General features: G+C 40.4%; 1 protein-coding gene and 1 long non-coding RNA gene across 3 annotated transcripts; one reads left to right on the top strand and one right to left on the bottom strand.

Annotated features, from left to right (window-relative positions):
* Window positions 1–1,262: 1,262 nt before the first annotated feature.
* Window positions 1,263–5,607, bottom strand: foxf1 (forkhead box F1). Its single transcript, XM_072695211.1, has 2 exons — window positions 4,221–5,607; window positions 1,263–2,255 (listed from the first exon to the last, which is right to left on the bottom strand). The coding sequence occupies exons 1-2, from the start codon at window positions 5,191–5,193 to the stop codon at window positions 2,092–2,094; spliced, it is 1,137 nt and encodes a 378-aa protein (XP_072551312.1). The 5' UTR covers window positions 5,194–5,607; the 3' UTR covers window positions 1,263–2,091.
* Window positions 5,608–6,333: 726 nt separating this feature from the next.
* On the top strand, window positions 6,334–20,909 carry LOC140574949 (uncharacterized). 2 transcript variants are annotated; one of them, XR_011980781.1, is made up of 3 exons: window positions 6,334–6,558; window positions 20,492–20,572; window positions 20,720–20,909. It is a non-coding gene; the product is annotated as an uncharacterized lncRNA (long non-coding RNA). The 2 variants fall into 2 exon arrangements; XR_011980782.1 differs by having other exon boundaries at window positions 20,704–20,909.
* Window positions 20,910–20,954: the final 45 nt, after the last annotated feature.

Here is a 20,954-nt window from a genome sequence, read left to right as displayed (position 1 = left end):
AATAAATTATTGCATAAATAAATGGGATTAGATAAGAGTTAATGTTTGAATGTAGACTATAGGACTCAGCATACAAGCACACTTATAATAATAATAATAACAACAATAATAATAATCATAATAATAATAATGTAAATATAAATATACACAAAAATACTACAATAAAAATGAAGATCTCATGTATTTCAAATCTATTTACAGTAGATTTAATGTAGATATCCACGGTCTTATTACGCGTGTTTTATTACAGTAAAAATATTACTTTCTTATTTTCTCCTGTTTTAGGAACGAAGTCTTTTGTGTGTTTTTATAGGTAATTAAGTCGCATAACACACTTTTACAAAATAATAATAATAATAATAATAATAATAATAATAGTAAAGCCCCGCAGTATATTTATATATGTATATCTATATTTCTAGCCTGTTTTTAGAGCCACTGAAATCCTGTAAGTGTTCCTTATGACAAAATGTTGAATGTATAAAATGTGGTGTGAAATTCAGTTGAGGATATAATATTCCTCATAATATTCCTCATAATATTCCTCAGCTGAATTTCACACCACATTTTATATATTCCATATACCATATTTATATATATACATTTTGTCATTCCGCTTCCTCAGCAGTATTCTCAGGCCCGTTTTATTTGACCAAATATTTTACTATAGTAAAACAGTAAAATGTTTAGGTATTTTATTATAGTTGTGTATTATATATTGGTGTTTTATTTCTGCACTCTGATTCAGATCAGTGGGAGTCTTTGCTGTTTTGCTCCTGTCGGTTGTATCAGGACTGCTGCTCTGTGAGGACAGTAAAGGAACCTGTCTAATGAGCTTCATTTAACATCACATATTTGACTGTGTTCAGTTTAGTAAATAAACCGAATCTTCTAAAACGGTTTACATCTAAAACATCTCCGTTTTAATCCGGGTTAGAATGAATCGATTTCGAGGCTCACCAGTAAAATACAAAATACACTTCTTTGCCCTGTCAGCATTGCAAGCTATCCCGATCACCGTGTATGAGTGAGTGTGTGTGTGTGTGTGTGTGTGTGTGTGTGTGTGTGTGTGTGTGTGTGTGTGAGTGTGTATGTGCTAATTAAAACTGCATGCCAGTTCAGCTTTTATACACTTTTATAGTCTACAAATGGTGCGTACATGACCTAATATCTACAGACATTTAAACACAGAGAAAAATAAGCCTAAAACACCCCCCCTCCTCCTCCTCCCCTCCAACCACCCACCCACCCAACCCCACCCTCCCTACACCATATACAGTTTTTTTTTTACAGTGCTGGAAAAAAGGACTCGTGTCGATACGGATATACAAACACCACAGTGCTTACAATGAACCTTCATTTTACACCGAGTAGAGAGAGACAGCGTAAGGGCAAATATTGCCAATAAAGCGATCAATACTGGGGCTATAATTGTACAATCAAACATAAAGACAGAATAAATAAGTCGCGCTCGTTTAAAAGTGCCTTCATTCATCTTTTCTGATAGTCTACTGCATTTCCTTACACTAATAAACAAACAATAATAACAACAATAACAAGATCAATAATTATAATAATGGCCTATGATCAGATATAAGAACAGCTCGTCCTGAATTCCACTGCAAATCTGGGTTATTTGCAGCCAGTCTCTCTCTCTCTCTCTCTCTCTCTCTCTCTCTCTCTCTCTCTCACACACACACACACACACACACACACACTCACACACACTCTCTGTGATGTGTTAGTGATCCGCCAGCAGAGCGAGTACCGAGCGGCGCGAGAGTTCTGTCTGGTAGCCTAAGTGTGGCCCGTGCGCTTCGGGTCACATTACGCGTGGCGCAGGGCGCAGGGCTCACGGTGCACGGCGCAGTGCGCGCGCCCATTTCTCCGTCCCTGCTCGCGTTCTTCTTGTACCGAGTGTCTCGTGGTCATTGTGGTCATTGTTGTGTCCTTCTGCCTCTCCGCGCTCCAGCAGGGCCCGAGCGAGCGAGCCAGCGAGTCCCCCGCTCCCACAGCCGCTCTCCTGCAGCAATGCCCGGCTGGCGCTGCCCCTCACCGCCGCTGCTGCTGGTGCTGCTGCCGGTGCTCCTGTCACATCACGCAGGGTTTGATGTCCTGGTAGGCGACCTGCTGGTGGTGGTAGTAGGAGCCGCTGCCTGGCGAGTGCATGCTGGATGAAGTCATGGCGTTGAAGGAGAACACGAACTCCTTCCTGTCACACATGCTGGGAGACTGCGAGTGGTACCGGGGGATACCTGTAAGGACACACGCGCGCGGGATTTAATGATACGAGCAATGGTGAAGGATATAGAAGTGACCACAGATCACCCTCAGAGTCTCAGTGTCTGCTGTGGAGAAGGTGCTCAGTCACTTATCCGGGAATAAATAGTCAGTAGATCAAGTAAAAGACTAAAACTTATATTTTTATATTATATAATATAATAATTATATAATTATAAGCATTTTAAAACTCTGGTTATTCTAGTTTAATCATTGTAAACGTTTGATTATAGTATAATTAAATTATATATATGTATTGTCATTATATGCATTGCAGTATATATGTGTATATATTTTTATATGACTTATATATTATTTTATATTATTAATTTTTAACCTTAAAAGAGCAACAATAGATCAGCTCAGTTCTAAATTTCTAACACGGGATTAAACGATAGTCACCACAGCATGGGCTGGAACGTAAGAAAAAATTAATTTTATAATTAAATTGAATTATTTTAGTATTTTTTAATCACTTATTTAGGACTTGTTTGTTGCTTATTTTTGCTTGGGAATAACTAGAATCAATGTATTTGTGTTTGAGCTTATTATAACAATAATAATACGTATTACTGTACATTTAACAACTTATATTATTATTGTCTTTACGGTTTGTAATTTAATGACTTTAAATCCATCAAATCACTTATATTCTGACGTCACATTAAGATTGTAGAGTGAAAATTAAGGAGTATGATCCCTCACATTATACACATTATGCATTTATACACGCCGTTAATACATAAGCTGTAATATACAGATGGTCACACTTACACATAGGCTGTACCTGTAAAGACTAGGACTAGACTTGGGCTTTTATTTAAACTCTCTGGCCTTTAGATTTGGTCCGCAGCTCAGTTACAGTGATGCTGCGATATTAAATACAGCACTGCACATCAGACCTGTTTATTAATCAGAATGTATTTATTACAGTTGTTATGATGTTATACTGATCAATAAACCAACTGATCACGTGCAGAATTTAGTGCCTTTAGAGCGAGGCTGGCTGCTGAGCACTGAGGGTTTATATGGAATTTAATGGCAACGCTATCTTTCTATTCCTGCCCCAGGGTGGACGTGGGTGTGGGGAGAGAAAGGGGGGGGAGGGCGTCTTAATGGACATTGCCCGGCTTGCACGCGATTCCCGCAGGACGGCTTCGCTTATCTACCCGCGTGCCCTCTATACCAGCTATTTGGTGGCTTGTTATGATGGTGAACACTTTCAGCAGGGTTGTTCTACCAGCTGTCTGCGGGAACCACGCTTGGAGTTTAAACACAGTGATGAATTCAGGTGAACTCTGAACTACTGGATTAAAAATTAATCCAGTTTAGAAAACAGTTTATTAGGTTTAGTGTGAACGCGGATAAATAACGAGGCTTATTCCCGTTTATTGGGAAACGGCGTCTGTATAATGAATTAATATCTAATTAAACCTGTGAAAGTGTGACCTGATTCAGCAATATTTAGGATATAATGATTGTTATATATATATATATTTTTTTTTTATTTGAGCTATTTAATTTGAACCTGGTTGTTGAATTAATTGCATCGCGATGCGCCTGTATTTACTGAGCTAGCTGATCATGATCGGGTTAAAATAATTTCTAAATGGTCGAGCGAGCATCAAACTGAACGCTCTCTCTCTCTCTCCACCAGTTTAAAAGATCACTAAGCTGCTTCTGGGAAACTGGGCCCAGGTTTGCTTACTGTTTCAAACGTTAAACTACAGGTTTAAAATGACTTATCTGAGCGATGCGATAAAAGAACCCCGGTCTGATTGAACTGCAGCGCTACACTTTAAAACGACAACATAGAAGAACCATGTTTGGTTCTATAAAGAACATTTAAAGCCTTTACAGCCTTCTTAAACCCTTCTACAACAAAAGCTTCTCTCTGGACCCAAAATTGTATATGTTCTAAATTCAGAACAAGCGGTTACCTTGAAGGTCGCTCGTGCTGTGTCCGTTCTGGTGCAGGTAGGACTGGTCCAGGGAGTGCGTGGGTAAGCTGGGCTGTAGAGGGTTCGCCCCCGGGTTGCAGGGCGACAGCGGCTGCTGCTTGATATAGGACGCTCCGTTGTTGAGCGATGCCGACGGGGTGGGCGCCCACGCCGACGTGGGGCTCGAGTAAACGGGATGGGGCTCCATGACCCCTGGTCCGCTGGGCAGCAGCGGGGACGCGGCGTTGTCGTGGTGGGGGTAGTCACCAGCGGAGGCCCCCGTGCAGCTGCCCATGTACGAGTGTCCCCCGTTGGCCGACAGATGGGACATGGAGTGTCCGGCCAGGCCCATGCCGTCCATGTTACCGGCCAAGTGTCCGTTCATCATCCCGATCCCACTCTCCAACGACAGGCTGTTGGGCGGGCACGACAGCCCTCCTCCGCCGCCTTGGAAGTTGTAGGAGTCTGGGAGGTGGTTGAAGCCCAAGCCGTTCATCATGCTGTACATGGATGGCTTAAGCGCCTGGCATTTGCGCCTGAATCCACGAGGCCTGCGCCGGAACGAGCCCTCCTCGAACATGAACTCGCTGGCTGGATCGATGGTCCAGTAGTGGCCCTTGCCGGGACGGCCCAAGCCCTTGGGCAGCTTAATGAAGCACTCATTGAGGGACAGGTTGTGGCGCACCGAGTTCTTCCAACCTTGGTAGGAGCCGCGGAAGAAGGGGAAGCGGCTCTGGAGGAACTGGTAGATCTCGCTGAGGGTCAGGCGCTTGGTGGGAGAACTTTGGATGGCCATGACGATCAGAGCGATGTAGGAGTACGGTGGCTTCTCGGGGCGCCTGATGCCGGCGTTGGTCTTTTTGGTCTTGGTGGCGGAGGAGGCCGCGTCCATCGCCGCCGGCTTCTCGGGCGCAGACATTGGACTGCTCTGGGCAGGGGTCTGCACGGAGGGCTGCTGGACCTCGGCCGTCATTTAGGGGCTGGCCTGAAACGGAACTCCCCCGCGGTGGATCTGCTTCTCGGGTAGCGTACAAATAAAAAAAAACAACAACACGGACGCAGTTAACTCCCTCACAACCAGCTCTGGACCATGACCTTCTCAGCCTTGGACGCGCAACCAAAAGAAAGCGAAGACGAAAGAAACGCCAAAGCTGGGTAGAGATTCTGTCTCCTTTTGGTTGTTCCTCAGAAAGCACAGTCCACAATGAAATGGAGCTTCGGTGGTGGTGGTGGTAGAGGTGGAGGTGGGGGTTGGAAGAAGAAGAAAAAAAAACACGTTGGGGGAGGCTGCCAGGAGCTCCTACTCTTCTCCTCTCCTCTATCTTCTCTCCTCTTCTGTCTTCTCTTCTCAGCTCGTCCTCAGGAGATCGCCCTTTACTTATGTGAAGCCATGAGCGCCTTGCACGCTCTTGAGCAGAAGGAGGGAAGAAGCGCTCGAGATGCCCCGCCCCCATGTCTCCCAGTGCCCTCCCACATGTTGGGCAGCTACCAACATCTGGCTGCCTGCTTCTCTCTGCGTTTGTAAGCTGGAATTGCCTTAAATGCATATAAGCTTCATGTAGAAGAACACTGACCACCAGCAGGAACGTTCTGGTCAATCGGTATTGATCGGTTGATCAAGGTGTTTTGGGGTTTTTGTATGGTTTTGATGGACTTACGCGTCTTTTAAACCCATGTTAATCAAACTAGAGAACTGTTGATACGCTCTTATCAATATGTATTGATTATGTAATTTTTTTTAAACGCAGTGTATCAATATAAAAATCTAATTAATTGAGGAAATGTGTGTTTTTTAATTTTCCAATGCTTTGATTATTCTCTAACTTTGTGTGCAGGCTACACTCTATCTGCAGTAGTCACCCAGAGCTCCCCCCGATCTTCAAAAATCTGCATTCTGCATCAAATACAATCTCAAAAATATGTTTTTGCAACAATAAAAAAGTTGTATTACTGAACGCAGTGGAGAGCATGGTCCCGTTTTCTTTTTAAGACAGACAGGAACATGGGCAGGATGTTTATACTGCAAAATGTAAACATTTTCCCTGGCCTTCCTTAAATAAAAAAATCAAGCAAAAGCCCCACAAGAGCTGCTAATACCCGTCCCGATACAATGGGTCCGTTTGGATGCAGAGCTCTTCTGGTTCCTAAGCTGTTTTTCAGCGAGGATTCGGCTTTTAGAAGCCGAGAACGAGAGAGAGAGAGAGAGGGAGAGAGAGAGAGAGAGAAAGGGAGAGAGTGGAGTCCTGGATCTGGAGCTTACAGCTCAGATGAAGCTCGGATGAAGACCTCTGAAAAGAGCCTCGCACTGCTCGACTGCGCGCTCGTCCATCACTCATCGGTGAGTCCAAAGACGCGTGAGCTCCACTTGTCACCTGGATTCAGACAGATGTTCATATTTTAGAAGGTCAGGTTTAAGAAGGGTGAGCACCCTGTGGGTGAAGGTTTGCTGTACGCTGGTTGGAGACTTGTGGAGTGTGAAGGCCCTTTATTTTAGGTCTTACTGGAGAATAAAATGCTTCATAATAATAATAATAATAATCGTAATAATAAAAACAACTATGATGTATTGTTGAATCCACGGTGTTGAGGGAACCCGCGCAGTGTTCCGGCGTGTTCAGGTGTTCTTCAAACTCTGGAGAGTGGGAAATATACATGCTAGTATTTTATAGTAGGTGAAAGTCGCCGAAATATCTTTCCAGGCACAAGAGGAAAACGTCAGTGCTTGCCCTGGGTCAGTGTCTCCGGGAGACGGCACCACGTAGCCCGGGATAAGCAGCCAGTCCCCAGGCTAGTTGTTTGGTTTACCCCTGGGGGTTTACCTCCACGTAATACTCTTAGTTTTTACCCGTATGCGACTTATAAATAAATAACTGTAATTCTCTAGTATATATTTGAGCTTTTGTATGTATGATGTCTAAGCAAAGCACGTGGCTAGAAGCAAGTCTATCACTTTTAAAATGCAATAATTTAACAATAGACCTACATCTTATTCAATTAAAAATATACAACTATTACTGTGGTGACTAGAAATTGCCAGGACGATGGCGTGTAAATTTGCGACTATATATTATCTGGATTGGGTTTCCTAAAATGAGCTCAGCTCAAAGATAATTCCTAAAAGGTCAAACAAGCTCTACATGGAATCTTCTCTCTCTCTGCCAGTTTAGAGAATTCTAGCACTAAGCTGCTTTTGATAATCTGGACCATATAAAAGTCCTGCAGTCCAGGAATGTTCAGGGCAATGATCTGCAATCAAAGCATTTGACAATTTGATACTATATATGATCTTAATTTGGTCTCCTAAAAGCATCTCAGCCCAAATCAAATTCTTAAATGGTTGAACAAGGACCACATTAAACACTAGTTACTAAGCTTGTTTTTGGGAAACTGGACCATATTAAACTGGAGACTGGATATTATCAGAACACTGACATGCGACCAGAACATCAAAATCTAAACTACTATTATTGTCTCGATTGGGTTTCCTAAAGCATCTCAATTCAAAGATCATTTCTAACGTGTCGAATAAGCTCTACACTGATCCTTCTCTCTCTCTACCAGTTTAGAAGATCCTAGCACTAAGCTGCTTTTGAGAAACTGGGCCATACGAAACTGGAGACTGTAGAAATGAGTCCAAACATAAGTACAAATAGACACATTTCCAGCATTGTAGCCCCAGCTCTGAGCCATTATTCCATATCAAACTACACAGTTATTACTCCAGAACGGGTAGATGTTATAGCAGTGTGTCTACTCTAGGCTTACACCCACATATTGCTTTATTCTCCCGTTTGGCAGAAACGTTACGTGACGTAGTGCCACAGGAGGCCTAAATGAAAATACACAATCGTCCGTCGTTAAGGAGATAGTCTGAAGGCTTGTCTGAAGGCTTAGGTCAGACTAAAACACGATGCTGCTGCTGGGACTGAGGCTGAAACCCAAGCAACCAAGCAAGTAAAAGAGTGAGGGAGTGTGGACTGATAAAATAAGGCTTCAGCAGGACTTCGTGTCCGATTCTGAGCGCAGTGGACCACCCAGGCCTTCCCGTCCCCTGCGTTTAATTAAGACAGCCTTCAGCTCACTTCAGCTCTCTCTAGCTCACTGCCCTCAGTTCAGTGCCCCTCTTTCACACTCTTTTAACCCCATCGGCCTTCTCTGACATACTCACTAAAAGCTAATGTCCGTGGACAGAAGATCAGCAAATCTTCTGATGTTGTTTACCTGACCCCGAATCTTCTGCAGTTTACACATTTAGACCATTTAAGATGTAGTTAAAGAGTTCTGCATTCGGTAGGGAGATGATTGCAAAAAAAAAAATAATAAAAAAAAAATCCAGGTTACTGCAGCGCGCGCTTTTTTTCCATGACGTCTTACTCTGAAATACCTGTAAAATATCTGGGAAATATCTGGCAGCATGTAGAAGCTCAGCTCATCCCCACAGTCTTGCAGTCCTGTTTTCTATTCCTGAGTGGCAATACAATAAAAGGTAGTGCATTTCTTAATATTTTACCAAACAAATTGCACATAAAATGAATTTTAAATCATTAGAAAAGTGGTGTTTATTTTTTATTGATGTTTTTATTTTGACCGTGACTGTTATTCAATAAAGCGCAGTGTGACGTAGTTTATACTGGGAAATAAATACAGTATAAATGACTGTACAAAAATGTAAAGACTATTAGATTCATTAGGATGTCCAGTTTTAAAGCTAGTCATTCAGGTGACTCCAGATTATTGATTTTCAGCACTGTGAAGGAATGAAAAATATTGAGCTGCACTTTCTTATACTTTCACTTACTGTTAGAGCTGGTAAGAGGTTTCTGACGCGTTGTGTTTTAGCAATAGTAACTTCAATAATAATAACAATACAAGTCATGTTTTTAAAATACATTTTTATTAAAAAGGTATTTACTATATTTTTAACTTCCCACATTTTAATTCAAGTACTGTTATTAGTAGAAGACTAAAACCATAAACACGCAAAACCACTACTACTGCAACTGAACTGAAATGAATTGAATTGAATTGATTCGGTTTTTAGTGACTCAACTTTTATTTTATTTTTTTTAAAGATAAATAAATAGAATTGCAATCAGATTTCACCTGTAGGAACTGACGGCTGTATTATATTTAGAATCTTTTTATTCTGCTCAAGCTTAAAAATGAAAGGTCAGCAAAGCAATATTCTTAGTTTGGAAGGAGTGAATGTTTTCAGTTTTTACTTATTTTTAAAAGTAGAAATATTGCTTATATATAAATATTGATTTACTGAAATAAATAGAGCTGCCTGTGTCTACAAAATGTCTTTGCAGAAATAATTCTCTGTCTGCAATCCAACACTTCAACACAACTCAGTAAAAGGGTGTACATTTCTTTATCTCAATTCCATTTCAAAAGTTGCTTCTCCAAAATGTTGTGAAAACCTAGTGAGAATGAGAGAGTAAACAGAGCTGCCTCTACTGAAGTCTTGGCAAATATATATCATTAAAGCTCTGATTGGAATAAAAGGATCTGGTGGAAGTAAACATCACTCTCAAAAACAAAGGTGCTGCAAATGGTTCCCATCTCTTACAAACATTCTGGTTCTTCTGTGGCATCGCTTAGAGAACCATGTGTAGCATTTTTATTTTAAAGAATGTCGATTAAGCAATTTAAGAAATTGTAATCTGTTTAAAATGAATTATTTATTTATAAAAAAGAGATTTGAGAGCAGAGGTGAGTACAAGCCAAGTACTTGGAGTCTGTTTTATATACTTATGTACCATAATGGCAGATTTGTACTTTAATGTTCAAGTATGTTCAGATACTTTTATTTTTTGCTCCCGTTTAAGTATATTTGTTTAAAATCTCTGCTTGACTCTTTTTTTGTTGTCTTAGCTTTTTAAATGTTAGTCCTGTTTTTTATTTCCTAATTTATTCTTTTTTAACATGCACAGTTTAGGGTTGCACTATTACTTTTAAATATTTTGCTTTAAATTATTTTCATTTCTTATTTTACTAAGAAAGATTCAAATAAGAGAAAATTTACAAAAATACTTTTTAAAAGAAACATTAATGCTGGATGTTCTAGAGGTTCCACTACAGTTCTTTAGAAGCTAAGCACATCAGGAGCTTTTACAAATTTTCTTGTTGATTCTCTAAGTTTTTAAATTTACTATCAAACTGGTCACTATTTCATTTAAATGACAATATTTTTATTTGAGTGCAGTTTAAAGCTTAAACCCCATCACTTCTCAATCCAGCAACATGTTCTACAACCCTAGCCGTGCTGGGGATAAGCTTAAGAGGTTGCATTGCCTCTCACTGTGTGCACTGAAGATGTTCCTCATGCAGATGAAGTGGAAATCAAGCCTTGTACAACGTAAACACACTGACTGCAGCCTGGCAATTGGTCAGAAGCAAGAGAATAGACATATTTGCACTAAAGAGTGAATGTTCAAGTGTTAACATGCAGATACTCCCTGGTTGCTACTGGGAAGCTGTTATTGCAGCCCCACTTGTGTCCCTAGAAGGTGTAGCTGTTATGAAATTAGCCATAGTTTGAATTGTTTCTGAAAAATGAAATGGTCTCATGGAAGAGAGATCACTCTTGTGCACTCAGAGGCCGAGAGGTTCACCAAAAGGGTGCAGTGGAGTTGTTTGAAAGGTCCTGTGACAGACTGATCAATCAACTGGATGTCTGCTGCGTGCAGGTCCACAAGTTCAGTGTTGTTCGACGTGGTGGTCAAGCTCATATGTCGCTGAGGTTTGCAAAACATGGAAAATATGGATTTAAAGGGTGCCTACACTTATTCACATGCCTTGTTCATATCGGAACAACACTCCTTAGCAACATGCTTTATAGTAAAGTGATACTTATGGACCCAAATTAGTGCCTAAAAATGGAGCAACATAATCTTCACTATTATGCAAAAACCTCATATCTTCAAAATGGCAACTTTTGAATTTCTATTGGTTCATTCATCATTAAATTCTGAGACATTATAAAGAGCAACTGCTAGATTCACATCATGTACAGAGATACAAGGGTTGTGTCAGACATCCAGAGAAAATGTGTGTATTTTAATTTCTTTAGACAAATAAAATAAATAACGCATATATTTGCAGTATAGGTTACTGTACTATAACACATGAAATAATAAATAAATATACAGAACTGTTCAAAAGTTTTCGGCAGCTACAACAATTAGAATTAAGAAGCTATAATACATTTACATGCAATTATTTTTTATTATTATTAAATAACACTCCTACAGAAAGTGGTGGAGGTTCTCCATCACTGTGATCATCATTAGAACATCTCCAAAGTTCTCCTCTCTCATGGAGTCTAGTATTATTTAGAGTTCTCCTCAGATCAACACCTGGTTTGGTGGTAAATCAGGGCTTAATGATGGTAAATCAGGTGAGCTGCTGCTGATGGAGTTGATTGAACACATCCTCCACACTGTGCTGGCTGGACTGGGGGGCGTCCAGGAGAACCCTGGAGGAACCGAGCTCTGTTCTTCAGACTAGCTCACCGACAAGATCTCACTACTTTCTTTCTTCAGAATGAGAAGCTCTTGTTTCTCCTTTTTACTGGATTTATGTTCAGCTGCTTTATCTGCTCTGATGAGATCTGGAGAAAGTAAGGGACTAACTGGGACTTTTGCACAGAACTGTGTAAATTGATTTTTGGATCTCAAAGCAGAAGGAGTGATGATGCTGACACCCCCACCCCTCCCCGTAACCCTCAGTTATGGGCGCAGAAGGCCACGGGCGCAGTGCTAACGCCGTGTCCCCACTGCGCTGCCACTGAGCTGCCATTGCGCTGCCACTGCGCTCAGTCTCAGTCAGTAAGAGCAGCAGTGGGAGCCCACCTCCTCATCACTTTCACTCTCTCTGTAGGTGGCCGTGTATATTTTCCTTGCAGTGGTGTTTATGTGAATGCAGAGGGGACGGGATTAGAGGCAGGAGGCTGATTGCGCGCGCTGGCTGAACTGAGCTCAGATGGGGCTCCCACCCATCCGCGCAATCACCCCAGATCACTTTTTAATTCACTTGGCGAGAACTTGCCATTGGACTTTCAAAGCACTTTTGGGTGCAATGCTTCCCATTCACAGAGCTTCATTAGTGCTTTGCAGCTCGTGCTGCTGGAGGTCATTCATTCGTTTAATAGTTAGGTATCATTTGCGAACACCGTTGCAGTCACGCAAAAACATCATATGTCCTTCTTTGACGTTTTTCATTTTTGACATTATGTAAATCTGTAAGCCGTTCATTACATTGAATGGACCAATAGAAATGCTCAAAACTGTTATATTATATTCACTTTCAAATATAGTATAATATAATCTAATGTATTTTAATATAATACTTTTTAAATAAAAAATACATTTGAAATATCACAATTATATTAATTATGATTAGATCAATTAGATGCCCTCGTTTCTTTATTTAACAGCGCGCGCTCTAGTATTAGCCTCGTGTAGCTCTCGTTTCTGCACGATATAAAAATAGTAGCAGAACTAAAGAGATCTTCGGGGTGGTCTTAAGTGGGTGACATGGTCATTGATCATTGGGCTGTTAGCTAAACCATACAGGCAGAGTGAAGAGCAGAGATGACCTCGTGTCCCTCCGTCCCAGCAACATTCCCCAACGATCCCAGATCAGTGCCAGTGCTGAACTTCACTGTTTTGGAGCTTCTGATTAACCTTGGATTTTCATTAATATTTATAGAGAGTCCTGATGCATACCAGAGATTATCCTCTTCCGTTTTAGTCTCGTGATATCGTGAATATTGGCAATATCGTATCGAATAAAAGTTTTTAGAAGGTCAGTATGATATGAGTATTGTGAGCTATGTTAAAAGAGTAATCCTGACCATCTACAATTGCTATTTATTCAAGTTAAGGATTTCTATTGGCCCATTCGTTATGAGATTTCGACAGAATATAAACAATATAAAAGCAACTTCCAGATTCACACCATGTCAAAAAGTATAACACATCAAAAAATGGAGGTACAAGGTTTTTTCAAGACGGTATATAGCATCTATCTATTTCCATACTTCCAAATTGATCCACGTGCTCTTTCTTTCCCCTAATTAAACATAAGAGACATTTAGAAATTAGAAGTACATTGTAAAAAATTGTATCTCCGCCTTTTTCACCTTTTGACATAATCTAGCAGTTGTCCTTTATATTGTGTCACAATTTCATGCTGAATGGACCAATAGAAATGCTCATTTGTGACTAGAAATAAACCAGTTTCCATCGACTTCCATTGAACGATATTAAACTGTTAGAATCATCATAAAACAGTATAGCGGCTAAATCCAAAAAGAGTTTAAAATATTAACTTTAGTGAATAGTTTTTGAAACTAACACAAATAACCATATCTAGCAGAAAACATTTAGCTATTTAGCATAAAATTCACAAATGCTTTCTCCTCGCGCAAAACATCGCCAAAATGCTTAATCATCATTAAAACAGCGTTAAACGCGCTGTGTAATTATTTTATTCTGAAATAAACTTAGGATGATCGGCCCATCAGCACCTTTTCTGCCTGTGATTACGATCTCTTCCAGCTCATCAAATTAATCTTCTTTGCTGACGCAATTACAATTTTAGCATTGACGCATAATTATTTCCTAACCAGTTTTCTGTTAGCCGACAATATAAATAACAGTTATAAATATTTTGGTAGTTTAAACTCATTTGGTAAATATGAATTACTGTACAGCTCGATGCTCGAGATGAAGGTAATCTATATTTATTTCAGTAGATATCATTATGACAGCAGTGTTTTGAAAAGCAGACGTTTCTTCACAGCTTTCGCAGGCAAGGCCCGCGCGTGAATATATATAAACTGTTTCTACAGAACATGGGCTAATGCTGTCAGACCTGCATTATAATACCCAGACATGTTTTACTGGCCTGTAAGACAATCTTAAAATAATATAAAACGCGGTTTAATTCGGACCCAGAGTTGTTGTCGTTGTCAGTCGTGTTGCTGCGCTGCAGACAGGCTGTAGAGCTGAATGACAGGCTGTGGTGGGAGCGAGGCTTATTCACTGTCAGAGTCAATAGAAACGCAGTAAAGTTTGGAAGTGCTTTTGTGTTTGGTGTTGTTTCATTTATGGAAGCGTTTCTTCTGCTCCATCCAGCCCCGCCCGCGTCACTGCAGTGGTGCATTTTATACATAGATATTAATTTTATCATAAAACAGAAAACAAAAACATAGAGTGAGACTTCTATCACTATACTCTAAAGTATACAGAGCCCCTACAGCAAGAATGGGCGATGTTTTAATAAGTCGTGGGCATGATATAATATATGGAGGCCATGTGATAATATAGTAAAGTTTCTAGTGGTCACAAAATAATATATATTGAGGAGATGAAATTATATATTTAGACAGCAAAATAACATATGGAGGCAATGTGATGTGAATGTATTAAAGCCACACGTTTAATTTCTGGTGGCCACAAAATAATATATTGAGGCCACAAAATACGTTTCTAGTGGACACAAACTTATATTTTGGGGGAAACATATTAAGTTTCCAGTGGCTAAAAATAATACATTAAGGCCACATAATATGTAGAAATATTTTGATGCCACTACATAATATACTGAGGCCACTAAATAATATTTTGAGGCCACAAATTAAGTTTCTTGTGGCCACAAAATAAGGTATTAAAGCCACAAATTAAGTTTCTAGTGGCCACAAAATAATGTATTAAAGCCACAAATTAAGTTTCTAGTGGCCACAAAATAATATATAGAGGCTACTAGATAATATACTAAATCCAAATGAAGTTTCTAGTGGCCACACAATAAAATGTTGAGGTCTTAATACCTTATATAGAAGACATACATTCAACATACTAGAAACTTAATTTGTGGCCTCAATATATTATCTTGTGTCCATGCTGTTGCAGGAACAACCCTATGTTGCCTATACTAAATCTAATCCCACACTCTTGGTCTACATTGTTTGGATTTTGTTGGTCTATAAGTCGTTTATTTCAATGGCAGTCTTCTTTTCTGAAATGCCCTGTTATTGTAAATCATACAAACTTTTGAACATTTTTTTTAAATGTTCAAAGTAACCTTTATTAATCCATTACATTCAAAATTTCTCACCACCAATCACTGAATACGAGATGAAACATCTGTGTAATATTCCAGTCAGTTATTTAGGATATTTAGTTTATCCTGTTTTATTGAACAGGCCGTAAACCGTCCATAAGATCTGCACTGAAATGTCCAGATTCCTTTGCAATGTAGTGTCCAACCTTACATGCTTACATACTGTAAACTCACATCTGTGACCTCTTTTAGACGTCTAACCCATTCCTTCAAGTATTCATTACACTTGGTTTTGATACTTGCAAGATTTGCAATTGTAATTTTTTCTTTGATCTGTAATCACAGGGGGTAAAAAGGAGGGAAAAGGAGTGAACTGTGATTTTCCCATCATCCCACACTTCCATCAGCATTCTCACTGCTGGCTCTTGTCAAGCTCATACTCTAATGATAATTGAAATGTATGAAGAGAAAAGAGTATCGCTGCAATCTATCCCTTGGTGAGAATACCAGAAAAACCACTGTGTAATTGACATTTCTCTCTCTCACGCACTGCAGAAGACCACTGTGAGTGTATATGTGTGTGTGTGTGTGGGGGGGGGGGGTAGGCTGAGTTAGAGAAGGAGGCTGTGAGCTTAGCTCCCCTTCACTCCACATGGCAATGAGGAGACTAACTGAAAGAGCCCCAGCGTAGCAGTGTCAGTGTTGTCGTCGTCGTTGTCGCCCATTACAATAAGTGGTGTTAGCAATGGCAAGTATCTACACACCACCCTAGACCATGCATGCAGTTTAACCAGGTCAAAGAACCGGAACCAGAACCAGAAAAAGGTCTCACTCTTCTACTGTGCAGGTTAGACAAATTTAGGCTGGTCTGATTTGATTAGAGCAGGAATGAACTTTGCCTGTGTTCCACGTGTGTGTGTGTGTATATATATATATATATATATATATATATATATATATGTATAACCTAGTGCCTCATCCTCCCACTCCCGCTCTGAAAGAGGACTTTCCTGTGGGGAGGCGATTCGGAAAAAGCAATTAAAAATTCCCTAACAGTTAACAACAATAGAAGATGCCATTGAGCAATGCCTGTTCTCAGTCCTCAAAGGTCTTCCTCTCCAGCTCTCTGGGCTATTTTTAAACAGTGCGGAGGAGGAGGAGGCACCTATAGAATAGCTCCAGCATAAAGATGAGGGAGGTGCGGCGTCTACACTACAGATTTAAGGGGGTGTCATTTTCTTTTGCAGTGTCCCGTATCTTACAAATAAGCCTTGGCAACCCACAGCACGGTCTATGTACAGTACCGGCTCCATAGCATTGCAACCAAAGGCATACTGTCCTATTGTCTGTGGGAAACCTATAGCCATGTGGTGGTTGGAGATCAGGAATTGAGGAATGCCCCAGAATGGTAATGTAACTCGGCCTTCTCCGCAGCAGAAGGCCAGGGTGGGAAAAGGGGCTGGGAGCATTTCCTGCTTAGAGGGGGTCCCAGTGATGCATCAGACCGAACTGGCATCATGTGACGCAAAGCATGCCAGGACGTAGTGCTCTGCTCCCACAGAGAGAGAGAGAGAGAGAGAGAGAGAGAGAGAGTGAGAGAGAGAGAGAGTGAGAGAGAAAGAGAGAGAGAGTCAGACCCATTTTCTAGATTCAAGTCAGATTCAATTGGTGATTAGAAGAGAAATGGCAGGGCCGCTCCGAGATTTTCAGGAGATATGGTGACTGGATGTGGTAAATATCACTAAAAGCCCCCAAAATAACAGCTTTTCGCTTTTATACCTGTTATCCCTGAGTGTTCAGACTTCAAATAGTGAACATGTCCAATATAATTAGCATATGATGTATAAACTAAATGGAAATGTTTTGTTTATTATAAACAAACATGAGAAATCTGCAAAATCCTACTATTTGTAATGTACTGGGGTGATCTGGAATGATGATATGGTTGTAAGTAAACCATTTAATTTTATTTTGGAGCACATTAAAACCAAACTGCTGCACATTTGTCATTTTTCAATAAACAAAATCCATACATGCACAATATTCATACTGTCGCTGTCCAATAAAAAAGATGTATCTCCAAAAAAAGGAGAAGGCACAAATGTTCTGAACTCTGAAAAGAATTTAAGATAATATATAGAATTTATTTCAAGTCATTTAGAGCATTTCTATTGGTCCATTTATCCAGAATTAGTTACCCAGTGGACAGAAGCAGCTACAGGGTTCAATCTATGGAGTAATCTAAAAACGGAGGTACGGGCTTATTTCTTTTATTGGACATTGGTGATATACACCAGCACACAAAAATGACCAATACTCATGTAATTCAAAAAGCTAACCTGTAAAAACAATCAACTGTGTTAAAAAAGCTGATGGAGCAGCCAATGTTAGGCTGTATCAGAGTCATTAGATTAGATTAAATTAGATTAGATAATATCAGGGATGGGCAACCTGAGGCCTTTAGGGCTGGAGGGCAGGTCTGTTTGAGAAGGGAAATCAGCAACTGTGCTGGAATCTGGCCCTCGTTGCCCACCCCTGGATTAGATAGTACAAGCCAATGAAATGGATTTAATATTTAAGTAGACGTGCAAAGCAGTAAACATATAAATAAAGTGCAAAATTGATGTGCAATTAAGAAAATAAGTGATATATATGTAAACAGAGGTCTGAGCAAAAATATGAAATATGAAAATATAGACAGTCAGGTATTAGTGAAATGTGTGTGTAAGCAGTGAATATTACAAAACCAGGATAATGATGGAGCTATAATTGAACAGCTAATTAAACAATCATGTAAACAGTATACTGGTGGTGGGGGGGGGGTATTGGTGATATTGCGAGCTTTAGATGAGGTCAAAAGCAAAAGCTCGGTCACCTTTGAGCTTCAGCTGAGCTTGTGGAGGAACAGCCAAGAACCACTGTTTTAAAGACGTCAGAGACCTGGAAGAGGAACGAAGTTTTAGTAGTTAGCTGTAAGATATAGAAGGTGCAGCTCAAATAAGACTCAAATGGACTCAGTGGTTGAGACCAGGAGGAACATTTGACCCCACAACAAAAACAGCAGCCTATTAGCACAGAGAATTGGTCTGTTTGGTTTAAACAATGGATTTGGACATGTGCGCCTCATTGAGCCAATCAGGGTTGTCTAGAACCCTTCCGGTGTCTTAAGATGATCCATTGCCATGTTTAGGAGAAGCAGAGAAACCCCATAAATGATATTGATTTTTTTAAGTGACTTTTCCCAACGCTTTCCTAAAAAGCTGTAGAACATCTGCATAGACCTTTCATTAGCTTGACAGGCAGGATCTTCATGGACTTGAACATAACTGAACTGGCTCACAAAAGAACCTACTTCGACTCTCCATACTGACAATGTCTGTACATCGTCCAGTTGTCCATTTTAAAGAGCAACCAGAGGAGATTATGTTATATGTACAAGACCTGGAGATGAGGAGCTTTGGGTTTAATCAGTGGAATGGCTCCCAGGTTCAGAGGCCAGTCTGAGACAGTTTATAAGTGTTTGTCTGTCTATGTCTCCTGTGTATGCAGAACATAGACACACACACATACACACGTGTGTCTCCAGACGTGTCGACAGCCTGGACCTGCTCCCTGGGGTTTGTGTAAATGTCACAAGGAGCACACTGGGATTCTTAGCCTGAACCCGTCAAAGGGCTTTTTATTTCCACCTGCTCCAGGCCTCTTTCCGTTGGCCTGCTCTATAACAATGGTGCTGGAAAAGCCAGGAGAGTGCTGTGTGACAGGGCCAGGATTGATGCTGGATTATGTTTGGCCCCTCTTCAGATCTGCTCCACTCGGGAAGCGCTTCCCCTCCCCTTTTCCACCACCACTACAACCGCCACCACCACCACCTCTCTCAAACACACAGCTTACTCCCCGGGCAAATGTGCTGATGACTAGTTTTTGCAAAATTCCTTCTATGCCGTGAAAGAAATGCCAATAGCCAGAAACGGTAACTTGGCACACTCTTGTAAACACGCCTTTCATTACTTGTAAATCAACTCGCTGCTCTATAGAGGAGGACCAAATCCATTTATGCTATGGAGTCGGGCCTGAGTCTGACACAGAGGCCTGTGAGGGACATTGGGGCTTTTTTACCCAAATCTTCCCAAGAATGTTCTTAAATCTGTTCTGAAGAACAGTCATGGAAGAAAGTCTACATCCGATTCATGATGTGTTTTTAAAGAGCAGGATTGTTCACAGCTCTGTCTTATTAATGACAGATCCCACTGTCCTCCTAAACTCCTAAATCCCAAATAAGAGAAATCTGAGTGAGTTTTGAGACTAACTTTCTGCCTAACACTAAAAAGCCCAGGATTACAACAATACGACTGTAGCGATGCTTTTGGCAGAAGAGAAAAAAGTGAATTTGAGTCTGAAACATTGTGAAAACCTAATTTTTCTCTTTCTTGATGACGTTTGATCAAATTTAGCCTCTGATTGTGCTGTTTTACTGTAATGTAGCTGTAAACCCAAACCTTTTAGACAGTTTTGAGTAATTTTATGGTAAACCAACCAAAAACTGCACAGGGAAGGTTACAACAAACAACAAACAACAAACAACAAACAAAAAAACTTTTATTATACTTATATTTTAATACTAAATACATATATTTAATTTTATTGCATTACATTTTTGAATCTCATTACAATGCCAAACTAAAATATGCTCTAATATAGTAAAATTCGAAGACATTGGTGTGTGTGGGGGTTATTTTGTCAAAGATATCACATCTCAAAATACCAAAAATGACTGTCTTGGCCATTTTAGTGTTAAGTGTGGATTTGAAAATATGGGATAAATGGAGTTTGAATGAATCTTTAAGTGAAGCCATAGATGAACCATGAACAGAAAGATGATTCTTAAATGGTCGAGTCAGCATCACACTAAACACTCTCTCTACTAGTTGAGTCGTTCCTAATACTAAGATGATTTTAGGAAGATGATTTTGGCTCATGCCCGTCATACAGATTGATACTTGATGTAAGACCATTGTAAAGGTCCCTATAACAAAAAGGGTTCTCTGTGAAACCAAAAGTGGTCTCGTCTACGGCATCAGCCGAAGAACCCTCTGAAGAACCTATATTTTTAGGCTTAAACTGCTGCTGCTAAAGAAGAAGACCCACTATTCACTCCAAATGAACAGTATTCTTCCTTTCATCTGCTGTTATCTTAGGTTGGATGATGAGGCCGATGGACGAGCCCACTGTACAACCCCCTTCAGCTGGAGCTGGGCGTCAAAATGAAGAAAGTACAGGTATGTGAGGAACTGCACTAAGGAACAGCATAACAGCATCAGGTCATGCTTTGGAGCTCTGACCCTTGACCCCTACATGTGTTTATATCTTGTGATTGATTGGACAAATAGTGATGAGTCATACCCCCAAGTGTGTTTATATTTCAGAGTCACGCAAGGAAGGAAAAGAGCTATGACCTGCTAAAAGCGAGCGAGCGAGTGAGTGAGTGAGCAAGAGCGAGGGAGAGAGAGACAGAGACAGAGAGCGAGAGAGCTTACAGAATTGACTCATTATTGCTTGTACACAAATTACATGTCAATAAACGTGCTCACAGTGTGGACTCAGTGTGATGTGATGTAATCCTGTGTTTTTCAATTGAAATGTAATCTGAAATAAAAGCTA

Source organism: Salminus brasiliensis, chromosome 13 (assembly GCF_030463535.1).
Source record: "Salminus brasiliensis chromosome 13, fSalBra1.hap2, whole genome shotgun sequence".
Classification (NCBI taxonomy): Eukaryota; Metazoa; Chordata; class Actinopteri; order Characiformes; family Bryconidae; genus Salminus; species Salminus brasiliensis.
This window is presented reverse-complemented; position numbering and strand designations above follow the sequence as displayed.

Excerpts from the sequence above, each read along its gene's own strand:
- foxf1 (XM_072695211.1), bottom strand. The coding sequence starts at position 5,193 with ATGACGGCCGAGGTCCAGCAGCCCTCCGTGCAGACCCCTGCCCAGAGC. Across the intron at positions 2,256-4,220 it reads CAGCACGAGCGACCTTCAAG|GTATCCCCCGGTACCACTCG; the intron begins GTAACCGCTTGT and ends GTGTCCTTACAG.